This window comes from Mycteria americana, chromosome 4, assembly GCF_035582795.1.
Source record: "Mycteria americana isolate JAX WOST 10 ecotype Jacksonville Zoo and Gardens chromosome 4, USCA_MyAme_1.0, whole genome shotgun sequence".
Lineage (NCBI taxonomy): Eukaryota > Metazoa > Chordata > Aves > Ciconiiformes > Ciconiidae > Mycteria > Mycteria americana.
Window position 1 is genome coordinate 87999412 of NC_134368.1, and position 17650 is coordinate 88017061.

General features: G+C 42.6%; 1 protein-coding gene across 2 annotated transcripts in view; it reads left to right on the forward strand.

Moving 5' to 3' along the window:
- Positions 1-17227, forward strand: part of LOC142409538 (bifunctional heparan sulfate N-deacetylase/N-sulfotransferase 4-like) — an 89141-nt gene extending 71914 nt beyond the window's left edge. The window contains exons 8-14 of one of the 2 annotated variants that reach the window (XM_075501193.1): positions 467-590; positions 2159-2333; positions 3436-3606; positions 5777-5907; positions 11071-11173; positions 11463-11993; positions 16816-17227. In XM_075501193.1, the coding sequence (XP_075357308.1) occupies positions 467-590; positions 2159-2333; positions 3436-3606; positions 5777-5907; positions 11071-11173; positions 11463-11582 (824 nt within the window). In that variant the 3' untranslated portion in view covers positions 11583-11993; positions 16816-17227. Of the gene's footprint in view, positions 1-466; positions 591-2158; positions 2334-3435; positions 3607-5776; positions 5908-8778; positions 8892-11070; positions 11174-11462; positions 11994-16815 lie in introns of those variants that run through there. The other variant, XM_075501194.1, reaches the window with a different exon arrangement.
- Positions 17228-17650: the final 423 nt, after the last annotated feature.

Consider the following 17650-nt stretch of genomic DNA (forward strand, 5'->3'; position numbering starts at 1 on the left):
CAACTTGCTCCTCAATAGCAGACCCCCAGGAAAAATACACTGAGGACAAAAGTGCAGTTCTGGGAGCAACAAAAGCATAATCCCACAATTAGTGCTTTTGAAAAGGTTTGTGCAACATAAATAGTTTGAAAACAAACGTGTTCAGGCCAAATTCCCTCACTGGTTAAACACACAGTCAAGCAAGCAATGTCATCGACAGCAAGATCGTGATTGCATCGGAGAGCAGAACTCAGAGTTTAGAAAGGGGAAAAGTTCGATGGGCAGAGACGCCTGCACGGATTCCCCCCTCCCTCTGAAAGCCCCTTGTGCTTACACAAGCCTTTCATCAACAGGCAACTGTCTTATAAAAGGTAACCTAATTTTCCTGTATATCTCAGTGTGCATTAATTTAAAGTACTTTCTTGAATGAGTAAAGTCAAAAGGTTTTTTTTCTATTTCCTAATGGCATCTCCCTTTGTTGTCGTAGGAACAACAGCGCTTTATTTATTTCTTCTGATGCATCCTTCCATTATCAGTAATCTCCCTAGTCCAAAAACTTTTGAAGAAGTTCAGTTCTTCAATGGAAACAACTATCACAAGGGAATTGACTGGTAAGAAGAATAACAAAAAAGAAGTGTTCATTATTAATACATGGTAAATGACAATGGAACAATTACAGAAGCATGTATGACATCGATATAATTACTGGATGAATTTGTTATGCTTGGCATTATCAGACAGAAAGAGAAACTAATTTGTAATGACGGGACATTTAATCAAGTCCTTAATTTTGTTTAGATATTACAGTAACAATTTGCTTATTTTTCTCACAAATGAATACAATAGCCAGCTCAGTTATGGCTGTCTTCATGCTGAACAGCATCTCTGTCTTTCATAACTGTATCTATACTGAATTATACTCTTCTTCTTCAAAAGGGGCTTTTCATGAAGTAAGATTTGATTCGTCTCTTCATGAAGAAAAAAAAGCACTGTAAAGCATTTCAGCTGGTATTCCTATCACAACTTTAAATGCTGCTTTTACTATTTTTTGTCTAAGAAAAGCATTTTTGTAAGGCTTTCGTTTCCACAGGGAACAGCAGTTCTCATCCTTGTGTGAAAACTGAAATATAAGACAAACATCACACTACACAGAAACACATTAATCTTGAGCGGTTTTCCTTGCCTGCGTACAGCAAGGAGAGCGTGCGGAGAAAACGAGCCTGACTGATAAAAGCAGGCTGTCCCCACAACTACGAGACCAGCTTCTTGGTTCAAGGTGTCATGAAAAGTAAAGGGAAAGAAATGTTTGGCATTTGTTTTTCCATACTGCGTAAAGAAAGAGATCACCCATGGCTGTTGTAGAGTACATGGTGCAATACACTCGGAGAAGAAGGAGCGGTGATGGGGCGGGGTCTCTGTTCTGCAGCCCTTTGCACAACATATAGAGGAAGGGGCTGGCCTCTCAGAGACCTCTTCTGCCACGCTTCACCAAAATTGGCCTGCAGGTTCAAAAGCCAGTAGAGTCCTGTGTGCAGGGTGAAGCCCCTCATACTTCGTTTCCATAGAAAGGACGTGAAAAACAGTCCCACCAAAACTGGAAGTTCCTGGAGTGCTCAGCAAAACTAAAGGGACCAAAAAATGCCTCCAAAACAATTTCACCTTTTGCTTCATTTGAATTCTTCACACTTTCAGTTGAACCTTCTGTTTTACTTACTTTTACTTCCAATCAATTTTAAGTGGAAAAGACCATTCAAAGCCAAAATTCAAATGCTGCATTCTGAAAACATCTAAAAGAAAAGATTTGTCAGTTCCAAAATGAAATATTTCAACAATGTTAAAATTAAATGGTTGATATTTTGAAGCTTTTCCCATTTTTTTCTGCAGCTAAAACTGAACTCACTCCATATCCTTTTGACATTGAACTTATTAGCAAAAATCCCATCCATCAAAGGAAAAACCTAATTACCTATCTTTGTGAAGGCTTTAGCTATTACCAGCACCATGTAAGAGCCAAGATGTGTTCCCCCTATTCCAGTTCTGGAGTGAGCTGAGAAATTCAGTTTTGCTTCTTGAGAATTATGTCTGAAAATCCACCTTTTCACCTATCATGAAATGGGAAGCACAGGGATATGACCCTTTTGTGATACTGCTAATTCTAACAAGTTTCTTCACCTCCCAGGTACATGGATTTCTTCCCCACTCCTTCCAACATCACCACCGACCTCCTCTTTGAGAAAAGTGCCAACTATTTCCATTCTGAGGAAGCCCCTAAACGAGCTGCTTCCCTCATCCCCAAGGCCAAGATCATCACCATCCTCATCGACCCATCTGATCGGGCGTATTCCTGGTACCAGGTACAGACCTTGCCTTCGAGAAACGGACAGTGAAATCAATGGCAGGGGATGATGGCCAACATCAGTGGGAATTTGTGTCCTTGAGCAAGAATGGGATTTATTGCAAAGCATTTGCACTGTGTAGAAGCGGAAGGATGCTGAATGCCAGCTTTTGCAGTTGGCACCTGTGACACCAGTGTCATAAATGATGAAACTTCTCAGCACAGAGCTGCCACCAGCTGTAAACAAAGAGTTTAATCTCAATTACAGCTGACAGTGCATAGCGGAAAAGCAGTGCTCCTTGCCCAGAGAGATACACAGGGGAAAATTAGCATGGCCTAGCTAGAAAACCAGAGCTTTTGATGCTGAGAATCTGGTACCTCATCCCATCTTCCAGCGTGGAAGCTGAGCAATACGCGGTGGTGTACAAATGTATGCCATGTCTTCCAAGGAGTTAAAAAGAGCTGTGTCTGGAGAGTTGGTTTTTTTTTTTCTCTCCTTGGAAACAAAAGAAAGCCTGTTGTTTTTCTGAGTAAACTCTAGGATGCTCTTTCTTGCCTTTTACTGAGCCCACATCTTTCCATAACAAAGTCTGCACTATTTAAAAAAACTATTTTTAAAGAGACATTTAAGCATGTATGTAAAATACAGTGTAGTCATACAGATGAAGGAAATACTAAAAGCAGTGTTAAAACAGACACAAATTAATAATGTTGCAATAAGCATAAAATACACCATTTCTGATACTGTTATTATGAGTTCTTCAAGGAATAAAACATGGCCTAGGGCTGCAGTTTGCACCCTTTTTAATATCTCATTTGCACCTTTACAACTGCCGATGCAAGATGCAAAGCAGTAAAAAAACCTGTGCCTACTTTGGCAGAATTTGGCTCCTCAGCTCCTCTCCCCCCTGTCCCAGGAGGGCCCTTGACTGAATGGTGGCCCCATCCTGCATTGCCCCCCGGCTCCTACGCAGCCGAAGTGGCACTGGTGGGGAGCCGAGGGGCTGCTGCGGGTTGCAGCCAGGCTGGCCGTGCCAGCACAGCCCTCCTGACAGCTCTCAGGAGGCTTACGGCTTAATCTTCGGCATCCTTGTGATATGTGTCTAAATATCTCCCGTTAGCATCAGCGATCCCATGAGGACCCTGCTGCCCTGAAATTCAATTTTTATGAAGTCATTACGTCCAGCCATTGGGCGCCCTCGGAGATAAGGACTCTCCAGAAGAGATGCCTGACACCCGGATGGTATGCTGTCCATATCGAAAGATGGTTAACTCATTACCCTGCTTCACAGGTAATTTCCAACCTGTTGTTTCACCGAGCTCATTGACTCTCGGGAAGTCCCAAAATGAGTATGGCCTCATTATTAGAGGTGTTGGGATATTTCCCACTACAACTCTTAGCTGTTAGGAAATGCATATTTGACAAGATCAGGATATTTGGCAGAAGTGTGTTGATTTTTCTGTCTTCTGATGGAAAAGATGCAACAGGAAAATGCTATGAACTGTGGCCACATGGGCTTGATGGGGGGCTTTGGGGTTCCCTTCCAGGAACAGCCAAAGTTGTCAAGGCTTCTGGGTCCCAAGAAACAAGCAGCTGCAGCATGAGACATTGTGGGAAGGTTTGACAAATTCATTTAGAAAATGCCAGGGCTTCTTCTAAAATGAAATTTCATTCCGCTTCCCACTCACTCCTTTTCATAGCAAATTTCACATTTGTTTGATCCTGATATGGAATTAGCCTTTCGCAGTGTTAGAGCAGAAATTCCTTCTTTTGCCCCATCTTCCTTCAGATGTTTTACTGAATTGTCTTTTATAACCTTTCCCATGAAAAATTTACATAAAGACATAGATCTACAGAATATTCCCATTACTAAAAAAAATTGTTTACAGATATACACATAAAGCAAACATTTTAGTACTACAAAATACATACATGGGCACTCTTTACATGTGGACGAGGCCCATAACTCAGTTCATATGTCTACCTACTGTAAGAAAAAGTTGTAAAAGGTTATTTAATGAGCAAGCATAACGAACAAGTATCTCCAGAGATTGCTCTATGCGGGACAGAATTTTGCTGAAAGGAGGTGGAACTGAGTGTTGCCTATTTAGTCAGGGACCTGGAAAAACAAAAAGAAATAGAAGCTCTGTCTTTTTGCAGTCCTCACTTTTCTTTTTATACAGTCTCAGCTGTACTACAAAGAGGAGAAGCAGGTCAATCCCATTTCCAGGAGAAAGGAGAAAGTCTCAGTTAGTCATTTACTTTCTTCTTTAATCTGTGGCCTTTCTATTCTTTCATAAATGGGGAAGGAGTACTGCCTAAAGCAGCTGAGCTTGAAGCAAGGGCTGTCCCCAGGCAGTATTGCCCTAGGAGCAAATGGGGCACATCTCATCGGCCACCACGTCCCAACTTATTCCTCCGAAGGAGAAGGGACATGTCCCGGCAAATTCGGAGCATGCAAAGGGTGCCAAACATCCCATGCCCTGTTACCTGTGCTCCTTCTCTGCCCTCACCCGGGGCTGCTGCCCCCTCTCATGAAGATTTCTCTCCTTCTCCTGCCGTAGCCAAGAGTGAGTGCAGCCCTCTCGTTAAACATTCAGGGGCACATTGACATATTTCTCCTAAAACCGGTAACCACTCGTGTTTCATAGTTATAGTGATTAATTTTACAAGATATACAACAAAATGCACTCATTCTTAATAAGGTGCACGCAGAGAGCGCACTCACAGTGCTTACTGATGGGCACTCAGTAACGTGCATTCACTCGGCCTGTGCACTCAAAAACTTAATAATTCATAATAAGCCTGCACAATAAACATAAAACACGTCTGCCCAGAATAGTTATTAGTAATACTGCTTGGTACTCCAGTAGACTTTTGATACTTTGTCTTAACATTTGCTTGTGGAGGTCAATGTACCTTTACATCACATCAATCTTTAATTAAAATCAAACCAAAAAACCCCCTTTGCTAACAATTTTGCAAGTCTATATGGTTGGTAGGCTGGCGGTAAGTTTCAAATAAATTGCCACAATATCACTTTTGAACGTGTAATTGTATAATTTCAGAACATTTAATTCTAAGATATAGATGAGCTTTTTGCTATATTTCTTATTCCATGCCAGAATTTCTATGGACATATTGTAAACCTCAACAGTATTTTTTTCATTCCTTCCTTATCTCTTTATATCTTATATCTTATATCTTCCTTATCTCAGAATTCTCTGAGACTCGGGTTTGGCTTGTGAGATTTAACTCTTGCATTTGAACAATGTGCACACACAGAGTTACAAGGTGCCCACCTATACAAATTCAACATAATAAAGTAAAAAGTAAATCTAAAGTTCATCCATATGATTGTTATTAGCACTGTACAAAGTCACATGCTAATTTAAATCCGTGTTGTCACAGGAGGGAAATAACGTCATTCTTTCGTTAACCTTAGTCCTGTTTCTAAATAGCTAGCATATTTACCCCTACAGTTGCTTATTATTGATGGACAGCAGCTAAGAAGTGACCCAGCTACTGTGATGGATGAAGTGCAGAAGTTTCTTGGAGTCTCTCCTCATTATAATTACTCTGAAGCTCTAACGTGAGTCTGTTCCTTTATTATCTGCCCTATGGGATCATGGTGTACATCCCCTCCTACCAACATCACTTGATCATTAATTACAACAAACAAACAAAAACCACATTACAACAATGATAGTTTTGCAAAGCTCGGGGTTTTCTTAAAGTCATGTTTAACAGCCATCCAGTTTTCCCTTAACTTGCATACATATAATACATTACAGAATTTAATTGCACGATTGCATACATTTCCACATGCAAACTCTACTTTGCACAACATACAGAACAAATGGCTGCTCAGTGTTTTGTATTAGGCGCAGAACAAAGGCCCAGATTTCTGTAAAAAAAGTCTGCTAAGTTTGAGTGTTCGATCAGAGATGCCCAGGACTTGTTTTCTCGGGGTACCTAGTTTTGCTTTCATCGCTGCACTGTTTAAAACGTACATTCAGCTGACGTGAGTGATGCACATAAGAGCTCAGCACACATTTGCACATCAGACTGTTGAACCTTATGACAGTCTCCAGAAGCTGAAGACCACTTAGTGTCAGCGGTGAGAAGTTTGGCTTGAATGTTTCTATCACATTCGTATAGGAGTCTAACGACAGAGATTGGGTCAGAAGCACTCAGTATGATAAGATTCATCTGGTTGCATGGTTTCTTTGATTGTTTGCTTTTAACGTGGGCAAAATATATCATTCCCTAAGCCCATTTTCATATAAGGTTGAGCCAATTCTGCCAATCTTTTACCTGGTAGTAGCCAGACACATGGTACAGAAGAATTTAGTCTGTACACTTAAAGTTTGGTAAAATTATCGGCTACTAACAGTAGATCCCTAATCTGGAAGAGCCGGGCTCAAGCGCAGCACCTGGCGCATGGGGAGAAGCTCATATTTGCCCATGAAGCACAAGACCCTCAGACTGAGTAGCCTGACTGTTCATGGCCCAGGGTGTCGGTGCCAAAACTGCAGGTGCTCTGCAGGAACCCAAATCAAGGTCCCCTGCACTTAGGGAAATCCCTTTGATTGACTTCCCACAGCCTTTGGTTCGGATCTAGCAAAGGCAGCTGTGATGAGCCCGGATCGCATCCCTCATCCTCGCTACCCAGAGGGTGAAGCTTTCCCCATGAAAGGGGATTAATGGCCTGCGTGGCACTCTCTCTCTGACATTTCTCAATACCCCGCAGAAAATTGTAAGAAGCTTTTGCACTGAGCCTCTCCGTATGAGGAGCATCATCTCATTACAGCCAGGAGCGCTGGGCTGGGAGAGCCCTGGGACATCCGTGGGCTGAGAAGCCTGGCACTGCGGTGGAGGTTTTTCCAAGTCAGTGTGCAAGCAGCGAGCATGAGCCTGCACGTGGGGTGGGAAGCAGAAAAGCCTGTACCTCACCTTCCCTGCAGGCTGGTACCAGGAAAACTGGGGGAAAATGAGACCGCAGACTTTCCACCTACCCCATACTGTCTCTTCTCTGCTTACAATTATTGCTTAATGTTTCCTCTGCTGGGAGGTTTATGGCTATTTATGTAATACGTATAAAGTAAGAGTTGGGTGCTTGTTGTTCTTTGGGTCTTCAGAATGTTGCTCTGCCAACATCTTTTTCTGGAGGAAAAATTTTGGATTTCAGAATGTAATTTTTTAAGTCACTGGTTTCCGAAGCGGGTGAAATAGAGGAGGAGTTTGAATACACAGCTGAACTACTGATGTTTGAACAACTGCTGCCGCACATCTGCAGTGCCTTCTGCTAGGCTGTTAAAAATACACACCCACATATACATATCTTCCTTTCTGTAACTAAATTAAAGTCAGTGGAGTCACACACCAGGAAAAAATATGGCGTCTCATATTTATTTGGACAGGAAAAAGGGATTGTAAACAGATCTATAAAATTATGCAATCACTGTTTAGAGTCATCAAGAATGCAAATGTGCTGGGGAAGCACACACGGCTCTAAGATGGAAGAGAAAAAAGCATTAAACAATGTAGTTGCTTTATGGTAGGACTGTCAAAGTGAAAAAGATTGCATAGGATCATTCCTAGTCATTACTGCCTAATAACTGTATACCACACATTTCTAAAGTTGCCACAAAGCAGCCTAAGGACCCAGTCCTGCAAACACTAGTGAGCAACAAGTTCATCACCCTTAGTAATTACGTGAATGCCTTATAGGAGAGTAAAATCAACCCAGGCAGAAGGAAGGTACTGATCAGAGCCGTGGAAAGAGAGCAGAGGGGAGACAGAGGCAGGGCTCAGGCATCTGGAGAAAAGTGCACATCACACTGGGTTAGTAAGAGCCACAGCTGAGGCAGGCAACTAGGCTGTCGGTTCTTACACAGACTGATAGAGGACCTAGATTCAGACTGGATAGAAGGAAGACATCTTTTACACTGAGGGTGGTGAGACCCTGGCACAGGTTGCCCAGAGAGGTGGTAGATGCCCCATCCCTGGAAACATTCAAGGTCAGGTTGGACAGGGCTCTGAGCGACCTGATCTAGTGGCAGATGTCCCTGCTCACTGCAGAGGGGCTGGACTAGGTGACCTTTAACAGTCCCTTCCAACCCAAACTATTCTATGATTCTATGATTCTATGACCTGCACTTTTTATTAGAGTAGTGAAAACAAATGAAGAAAATCAACTAATGTTGCTGGGCTTTTACACATAATGCCATCACTAGAAAGACACTGGGATCCCTGCATAAAGTGCTAGGGGAGAGAAACTAGTCAGTGGTCTTCATGAAGTTCCCACTACAGCAATGAAGAGATGTTTCCCACCTCTCCCCCACCCACTCGTTTCGGGGTGTGACTGAGGGCTTAAATTTTTTAAGTATCTGAACTTAATGAACAGAAACCTAGGACACATGGGACTAAAGTTACAAAAGACCTTTCCTTTTAATCACAGGATGGCCCTACTGAAGCTCCACTGACTGCTAGGAAGATGTATTTCATGCCCGACATCCTCAGATGACTCACGGTCCGGGGTAGCGTAGGCCAGTGGTCCCTTCTTCCTTTGTTTTTCTCAGCAGGCAGCAAAGGAGGGAGGCAGGACAGAGCTTGGCTTTGGCAAATGGCAGCCAAAACGCTGCTTCCTCCAGCCTGGCTCATCACGCCACGCTCTGCCCACAGAGGCAGCTCCACATCCAGCCTCACAGGGGAGATTTCCCTCGTGTGAACAGGAGGGAAAGGAAAAGGCAGGATTCGGGGAGCGTGCTTCAGTAAATGTTTTCTCTTGGAGCGCTGCTACATTTTGTCAGAGAATAAGAGAAAGATCCTCACGGTGGCATTGCTTAGCCTGCCCTCTCAGGCACTCTCCCCGCCTCTAGCATCGGGTACTGACTTCTCGAGAGGTGGGATGGGCCTATGGGTGTCCAGGTTCAACCCTGCATCTCCCACAGGCTTACTCTGCAAGGGAGGAAAAGATAACCGGGCCTGGAAGAAAGGTTTCTGCTGACTGCTTTAAAAAGCTCACTTGTAACTTTAGCCTTAAGGCTATCACTATTTTTAAATAAATACTTCTGTTGTGCCCAATTACGTTTTCAGGAGTCCTGAGAGTTTCGTAATGCCTGAACACAATGGGTTGAATTCAGCCCGGGATGTCTTACCCTCTTTTCCCATACCCAAATTTGCACATTCTCTTAATAATGTTCAGTATGTTCCTTCTGAGGCAGAAATATTGTTTGGGGCATAGTTTTGCGGTTTTCCTTTTACCCAGCACACTATATTGCTGCTTCTCTTGGGAAATTAGTGCAAGCCAGCTGAAGTACTTCACCATACAATGAGCAGATGGAAAAGGCCAAAGTAGAAATGAATCTCTCATCAATATATCCATTTAATCAATGATTTCTTTATTTTTAATTGATACAGCTACTGAGACAATTTAGGAAACAAGGGTCAGGCCTGCAATAATAGGCTGGGCAAGAAAAAAACCCTGAAGAAGGTTCGCCCTTCTCCAGGAATTAGTTCACTTATGTACAGCAGCAAATTGCAGGTGCACCTGTGTCGTACGGATAGACCCAGGGCAAAAAGGTAGTCTGTAACTAATTAACTCCGTGTTCCAGCCAATTATACTTCATCCTTTTCAAACATCTGCTGAATAGCAGAAATGCGAACCTTTTCAATGTTTTATGCATGCTGCAAGTCCCATAGCAATAAATTCAAAACTTAACGCTTGCGTGTTGTTCATTCCTTAGTGAGTACGTGTTTTAAAGCCTTAATCTAAAATTCCTATATCTTTGAATTTTAGACATCAAAATCAAATTGCGTATTTCAGATAAGACTCTAAGACAGTGTTTATGCTATGATGCCATCTTTGGAATGAAAATTATATTTAGATCTAATGATATGGAACAACCAACTTCTCAGGTGCAGTTAAATTATCAACAACCAACCAGCGGCTTTTTCAGTAGACCCAAACGCTGCTTATTTCACTCAAAAATCAACATAAAACATTTCGGTATTATATTTCTCATCATTTTGTAGTCATGCAATAATCACACACTTTTCTGTATAAATAGACTTAGGGATTGAGTCTACACCTGTTGAAGTCAGCAAATAGATCCGCTTGCCCTTTTTAACCCCTCTCACCTTGACAGTGCTGACCTACAACAGCATCAACTCCAACCGGCTGTATGGACAGCTTTCCTAGAGCACAGCTGATCGTGTCCTTGAGAACATAGGGCATCTGATTCCAGGAAAAGAGCTGATTAGTCATTTTTTCAACAAAACGTTCTTTGTTCAAGTGTCAATTGATCAAAACATTAGCATCCCACAAGGATACATGGAGCAGTTTGACATGAATAAAATCTCTGACCAAAACCAGACAATAAAATATGAGTCAGTCTGGAGTGGGGATGTGTAGGATCCTTGAGACTGAGGCTCAGGACCTTGACTGGCATCCTACAGATCAAGGCTTAAAACCCGTACCTTATATGCTGGACAAGCAGAATACAAATTAGCTAGTGCAGGTAAAGCACAATGTGAAAAACTTGCCTTGAGCCACTCCCAAGGCAAATTTGTGGAAAAAAATAAATTCCCAGAGCTTTCACAAGAGAGGAAGGCTGTTTCCCTCTCTGTCCTCAGTATTTCAGTCATCTAGAGAGATGCATGCAGCAATAATTGTTGGCTAACACTGATGGCTTAGTAGCTGGGAGATTCTTCTGTAGTGAGGTCTTTCAAAAAATATAATCCTCTATAGGTTTGACCCTCAGAAAGGCTTTTGGTGCCAGTTATTGGAAGGAGGGAAAACAAAGTGCCTGGGAAAAAGCAAAGGTCGAAAATACCCACCAATGGACCAAGAGGTAAGGGCTTTCCAGAGATTTAAGTTAACATTTTTTAATATTGAACCTGTGTCTGACTCCTAAAATAAACACACTGATTTCTTTTTTTGTTTTTTTTACGTTCACTGGCTTGATATTTTTAAAAATCAGAAACTTTTAATGACCTTTGAATGACAGGAGATTAATTGTTCCCTCTTAAGAGCCCCTCTCTGGGAGCAGCGCATAGCTCCTGGGCAGGAGCACCTGCCAAAATCTGCCGTTGGGTGGGTTTCCTTCATTGACTGTTGGTTTTTTTTTTCACCCTTCTCAGTCTCGAGCGTTTCTGTCGAGCTACTACAGAGACCACAACGTGGAGTTGTCCAAGCTGCTGCACAGGCTGGGGCAGCCCCTGCCCTCCTGGCTGAGACAGGAGCTGCAGAAGGTCAGGTAGCACGCAAGGGCGGGGGACCCCAATAAGGATGATCTCCTTCACCATCAAATCCCTTGCTTCTCCGACTCACTTGTGATCGTCAGTAGAGGACCTCATGAATAACATTCTTTCTATTAAAAAAAAAAAAACAACCACAAAAGAATAAAAAAAAACCCCCAAACCCGACAACTGTTTATATGCACGTGCTGACAGCTATTAGCATCAACCCCTTTTGTCAGCTTCCAGGAAATAATATGGAGCTACGTGGCATTACTCTTTATCCAGACCGGGATTTGTGCGTAGCCTAGTTCCTCTGTTCACCAGGAAGTACCAGAAACTGTGTGTAGGACGGATTGACTTCAGTGTACACGACAAATTGCAGTCTGTCAGGACACGAGCAAAGGATGGGAACATCTCTCGCTGGACTGTGAGGTTGGTCATCTGCTGGGGTTTTTCCACGTTTGTTTTCGCTGTGTTTTCCCCCAACCCTGCAAGTTTTCCTGTCATTTTATAGGGGGATATTCAGCACTCTGCAGTTGGGATCCCTAATGGTTATGATACATGTAGTATTAATGCACCATCATTGCTCTCTCCACAGAAAGAGGTGGGCTAAGTTCTCACCTAACCGGCTTCCCTGGGATTCCTGTAATAACTGATGACAGTCTGTGCTCTTTCTTCTGTTGTTTTGGGGGTTTTTTTCCCCTTCACAACAAGATATATCCTGATTTACTGGAGTCGTGTGGGTTGTTGAGGTGCCAGGCAGTGAGGTGGCCCTCCTCCCAGATCTCTGTGAAATCCATTGCCCATCTTTTGCCTACCTTGCCACCCTGATAAGGTTTTTCATCGCATCTGTTGGGTTCCGATAGCAGCTGTGACAGAGCTCTGAGATGTGAAATCATATCAAATATTTTGTCGTGATGCTATAGGACTCCTTAAAACACTATCAAAACCTTTTAAAATAAGCAGGCCACGCAAGCAGTGTACTGAAAATAACCTAATATCGACAGTTTTGTTTCTATTTGGAAAGCAAGGTTTTTGCTCTGAAGCCTTCAAAGTAAGAGATTGGGTTAGTCATTTAGGGTCTCAGTCTGCAAGCTATTACAGAAAAAAAACTGTAATGACCAAGGGTATTTGCTAAGGTTTAAAAAAAACCTACAGTCTGTTGAAGAATAAACTCTTTCTATAGACTTTAATGGAGTTGAAAGGACAAGCATATCCACTATATATCACATATACATATATGATGCATATGTTTTTATGTCTGCATATCTACCTACTTTATCTAGATCAGACATACACTTAGTTTTAAATATCTGCTTTTTGTGCCCATAGGTAAGTGAAAGAGTGTTTTACCAAAAATATGATACTATGAACTGTGTTTTCTTCCCAGATCTGTGTGGGCAAGGTCAACAAGACTGGGCAGAAACTCGCTGGGAAATTTAAGCTGAGGGAACAAATACCATTTAGGCATTTTAGCCTTGCAACCCTTTTTCTCAAGAAAACAAAAGCTGGCAAAGCTTTGCTACATGTTCTTTATGCAGCACAAAACGGAGTAGATTTTAGTTTTCAAACTTCCCTGTCTTAGTTCCTAGGCACAAGCTATTTCAGGTGCTGCAGAGGCTTTGTGCTTTCCCCTCCCCATGAATTTGATCCCTACCTCCTAGCTCAGGAGACAGAACTGGACATTGAGGTTGCACCGTGAATACAGATTAGCAAGAGCTAGCCTCAGGGAGCACAAATCAGTGCACATCATGGACTGTGGTATTCAAGAGCACTTAAACGACCTCATTTAGGCTTCAAACTGGTTGATACATGTAGATATCTATCTTAGCATTTCCAAACTCCTAAATCATGAGACTGTCCACTAAGATCATGACACTAGCTTATTTTGGATTGACAAGTCCAGTGCTTCCCAGAGCTATCCTGGTGCCACCCGTCCTGCTCCCAGCTCGGCAGTGGCACCACCTGCCCGCCACAGTGTTGCCTCTCACCTGGCCTCCATCACTTCCTCCACCACTGCCCATCTGAATGTGCCTCACTGCTTCTTCTCTCTGCACCGTTCCAGCCCTTTTCTCAGTCCCAGCACTGCCCTGGTCCATGTCCCTCATCCATACAAGGAGCCGAGCCGGCACTGCCCTCCTTGGTCCCGCACACACAGCCCACGGGTGTTGCACAGAGGAGAGGTTGAGGTGCAACCAGCACCAAGTCCCTGCCTGGCCCCTTGTGCTCCTACTCTCCACCTTAGCCCTCGCTCCTTCTGCAGGAGGACCCACAGCAAGGGTGGGAATAGGACAGGGATGGGTACCCCCTGCCCAGCGGCTGCTGGCTGCCACAGGAGCACGACATGCCCAACCCCACCAGTGCTGCACTAGCCTGCTCACACAAGGACATACCGGAACGTACAGGAAAGCCCGAAAGACAAGCGCTGCCCAGTCTCGTGTTTGCTTTTAAATATTGAAATGGGATTCATCTCACATAAGTGAGACATCTACTTTATTTTATAGGTGATGAAGGGAAATAGCGCTTCTAGGACACCATTCATCTCATCACAAAGCAGACTTCTTAAATGAGTGAGATTAATCTTGCCTCTTCCTCTCTATTGATTGTAAAAGGACAATAGACAACTTGCTCAGAGGAAGAGCTCAGCTGTGTAGGTCTAAAATTAGGTGAGCTGAAAAGGAGATGGTATTTTATCTCACAGCTATAGTTGTTGAAGATGAGAGGGAGCTGGGACGGTCTGAGGGAAGGTTTTGATTTTGTTTTGTTTTCCTAAAGTAATTTTTCTAGTTCTTATATTTCGACCAGGACTCTTCAAAATGAGCTAGGGCAAACTAAATGCCAAATAAAAGGAACTTTATGTGGGGTTTTTTGGGTGTTTTTTTTGGGGGGAGGTGGGAGTCAGTTACATACTTCGTTGCAAATTCACACTCTTTTAACTGTTAGCACTGATAATGCCACAGATGACTAGTCTGATGAGAGTTTTGGATAAGTAAGGCTTGGTCAGAGAAGACTATCTAAATCAACCATTTGATAAAATTTTAGCTGTTAAAATGCATTAGAATGGGCTCATCATAAATTAAAAGATGACTTCATAACTTCTTGATAAAAGCTAAATAAACATGAAATTGGTTTCAGGATTTTTTCAAGGAAATGAGACAAATACCATAAAATCCGGAAAATCATTTCTTCTTCTTCTTAGCTTTTCATTTAGCAAAAAAAGAATTAAGTCTTTCCAACTCTCAGCTCTGTAATAGCATCATGTCCTTAATACACACTGGATATTGTTATACCTCATTGTTATTTTTTAAGTTTGAATGGGCATCACATTTCCGAGAGATCTCGTGTTCCATTGAAAACTGACATTTGAATTGACTTCATTATGTGTCATATAAAGATGAAATAACAGTATTTCAAAGTTTCATTCCTTCCACTTGTAATAGGACCCATCAACACAGAATTTCTCTGGACCACCATATTATAGAGGAGCCTTTGTGAACTAGCTGTAAATGATCTCGATTTCTTTTACGCCTTTCATATTGCTGACCACGTAATTGTTGGGATGCTTAAAAAGCAGCAAAACAAATGCAATAAAAATGAAACATTTATTCACAGCAAGGGAGCTGTAACTGGGAAAGATAATGCTGGCCCTTCTTTCCTATTCATAAGCTACAGGATTCATCTCCACAAAACCTCCATGTGGTGCAGGCTGTAAATCAATAGGAGTTTTACTTATTGGAGGGCTGCAGCTGCAGTTTCCTCCCATTCCCTGGAAATATGGATTCCGGCAGAGGTTTGAAGGAGCCTTACTGCACTGAGGACTTGACCTACTGCCCGCAGAGACCAGTGGGAGTCTTCCTATTAATTCCAGGAGACCCCAGTTGGCCCCCAAGAGCCAGTTTCATAAGGCACAATCTGTGTGGTTCAAGCATCACGCAGCCCTATCCCTGCTGGAAATCCATCACTAGTTTGATTTCTGTTACCAAGCGGCGATTTCTTCCCCCCACCTCTCATGGTCAGTGCTCTGCCATGGTTGGAGCTGCAAGCTGTCCCCCACCTCCAGCACCCCACGGGGCTGCACCATCTCCGCTCCATCGTCCCACCTCACTGGCTATGAGAAACAGAAAACCCTATGGGCCAGACACAGGCGTCAGGGTCAATGGCAGCATATTTGATGATTAAAGCAGGACTTTGGCCCTCAGAAAACTGAGCTTGTGTAATCGAGGTTGTCTTTGAGCGAGAAGCAATCAGAATGGAATCCAAAACCTTCTAAATTATGCATTGACCTCTCAAGGTCTAGAATCAAGTTGCCGGATTAACTGCTCATAGATGTTTTCTAATAAAACAAATTTTCTCTCTGATAGGGAATCAGACTGCTGAGTGTCCCCAAAACAAATTAAGATGGCGGAATTATAAATTCTTGGGGGAGGAAAATGTTGCGTAATGAAAGTGCTGATGGGTTCAGACTCTCTGATGTGATAATAAGGCAGCAGGGATGTGCCCTGAATACAAAAGCAGAAGCTGAATATTTTCTCCTCTTCCTTCCCCCTCCTCCTTTTCTTTCCCATTCGTGTTAAATTTTGAGCCAGCATAGTGCATCTGAAAAGCACGCGATGGCAGAGCCCGTAAGATGGGGGAACATTATTCATGTCCAGAATGACCGGCCGAGAATAAATTGGGTGCAGGATGCTCATTTCCCTTAAGCTGGGCCACCTTAAAGCTAGACATCAAGTCCAAACTAGTCATTTAGTTTCCATCAGTAGCAAATTATGTTTATAATGGGTTTAAAATTGATGTTTATAATAGGTGTGTGAGCGTGTGACAGCTGTGTAAAACAGGTACAACATAGGTATATAAATCAGCAGAGACTAAGTGTCTAATTTTATTGTAGTTAAGTAAGATTAAGTTGGCCGCTGGTGTCAGGAGAAGCTCTCTTTGCACATGTAAGTTAGCTTTGCCATTTTAGCTCTTGGATTGCAGTGCCATCACTCTCTTATCAGTAGATACTCTCTTTCTCAAAGAGCTGAAATCTCATATGATCACCTCACTATATTTATCCTCATCAATATCAGATCATGAAACTTAGCTTTAACAGTTAGTCTGTCCATCATTATATTAGTTCATACATCTCTGCATAATTCTGCCAGGAATTGTTGCTTCAGAGACTTTTTTTTAATTTAAGTGTATGTTCTTGGGATAGGAATTTCCCTGTCAGACATTTCTTACATTGTCTTTATTTTCTCTTTTTTCCTTCCAGTTCATCCTTTTAGCGTGACTGCAAAGGTGTGGACCTGTCTATGGATTCGATTCCTCCATCACTATCCTATCTAGAAAAGCTACCAAAAATAAATAAGGATTTGCAAGCGACACAGATTCTGAAGTGTTCAGTGCTCCAGTGACTGGATAATTTTTATAAGACTTATTATCATTTCTGTAGTATTTCAAAACAAAAGACATCCTCTTCATAGAGCTGAGGAAAAGCTTCACTGTCTTGCCCAAGCTCTTTTTTTTTTTCTTTTTCTTTCCCCTCCTACGTGACGACAGCAAATCCAGTTGAACTAATACTTGGTGTTGAAGAAAAAGGAATCAAAATAAATTTTGAACACTCAAAGTATTTTTGTTTGGGGGGCTGGTAAGGGAGGTCAAAGTCTGTATTTGCTGGAATTGTTTTAAATAATTGATGTGCACACACTTTATTATTGGTTCTTCTGACTGCCACAGAATAAACACTTCTGATGGTGTATTATAGAGAGCGCTTTTCTTCTTTCCTTAAATCCTCTTTCCCCATTTTCAGAGCCAAAATCTGCTCTTCAATAACCTCTGCCATATATTTCAAGTCATGCACTGACTCAGCTTCTCCTGCCTCAGCAACTCCTTGAGGCTTTCACCTGCCCTCGACACAGCAGCCACGACGCCATGGGATTTACAGCACCAGCTGCACCAGCTCTGGGAGTGCCATCGACCTCGTCCTCTGCATCCCTCATCCTCCTCCTACTCCTCCTCCTCCTCCTCCTCCTCCCAGGCAGGGAACATTAATTCGGGCAAGTCTGACACTTACATGTTTGTTACGCTGCATAACACGCATTTATGGG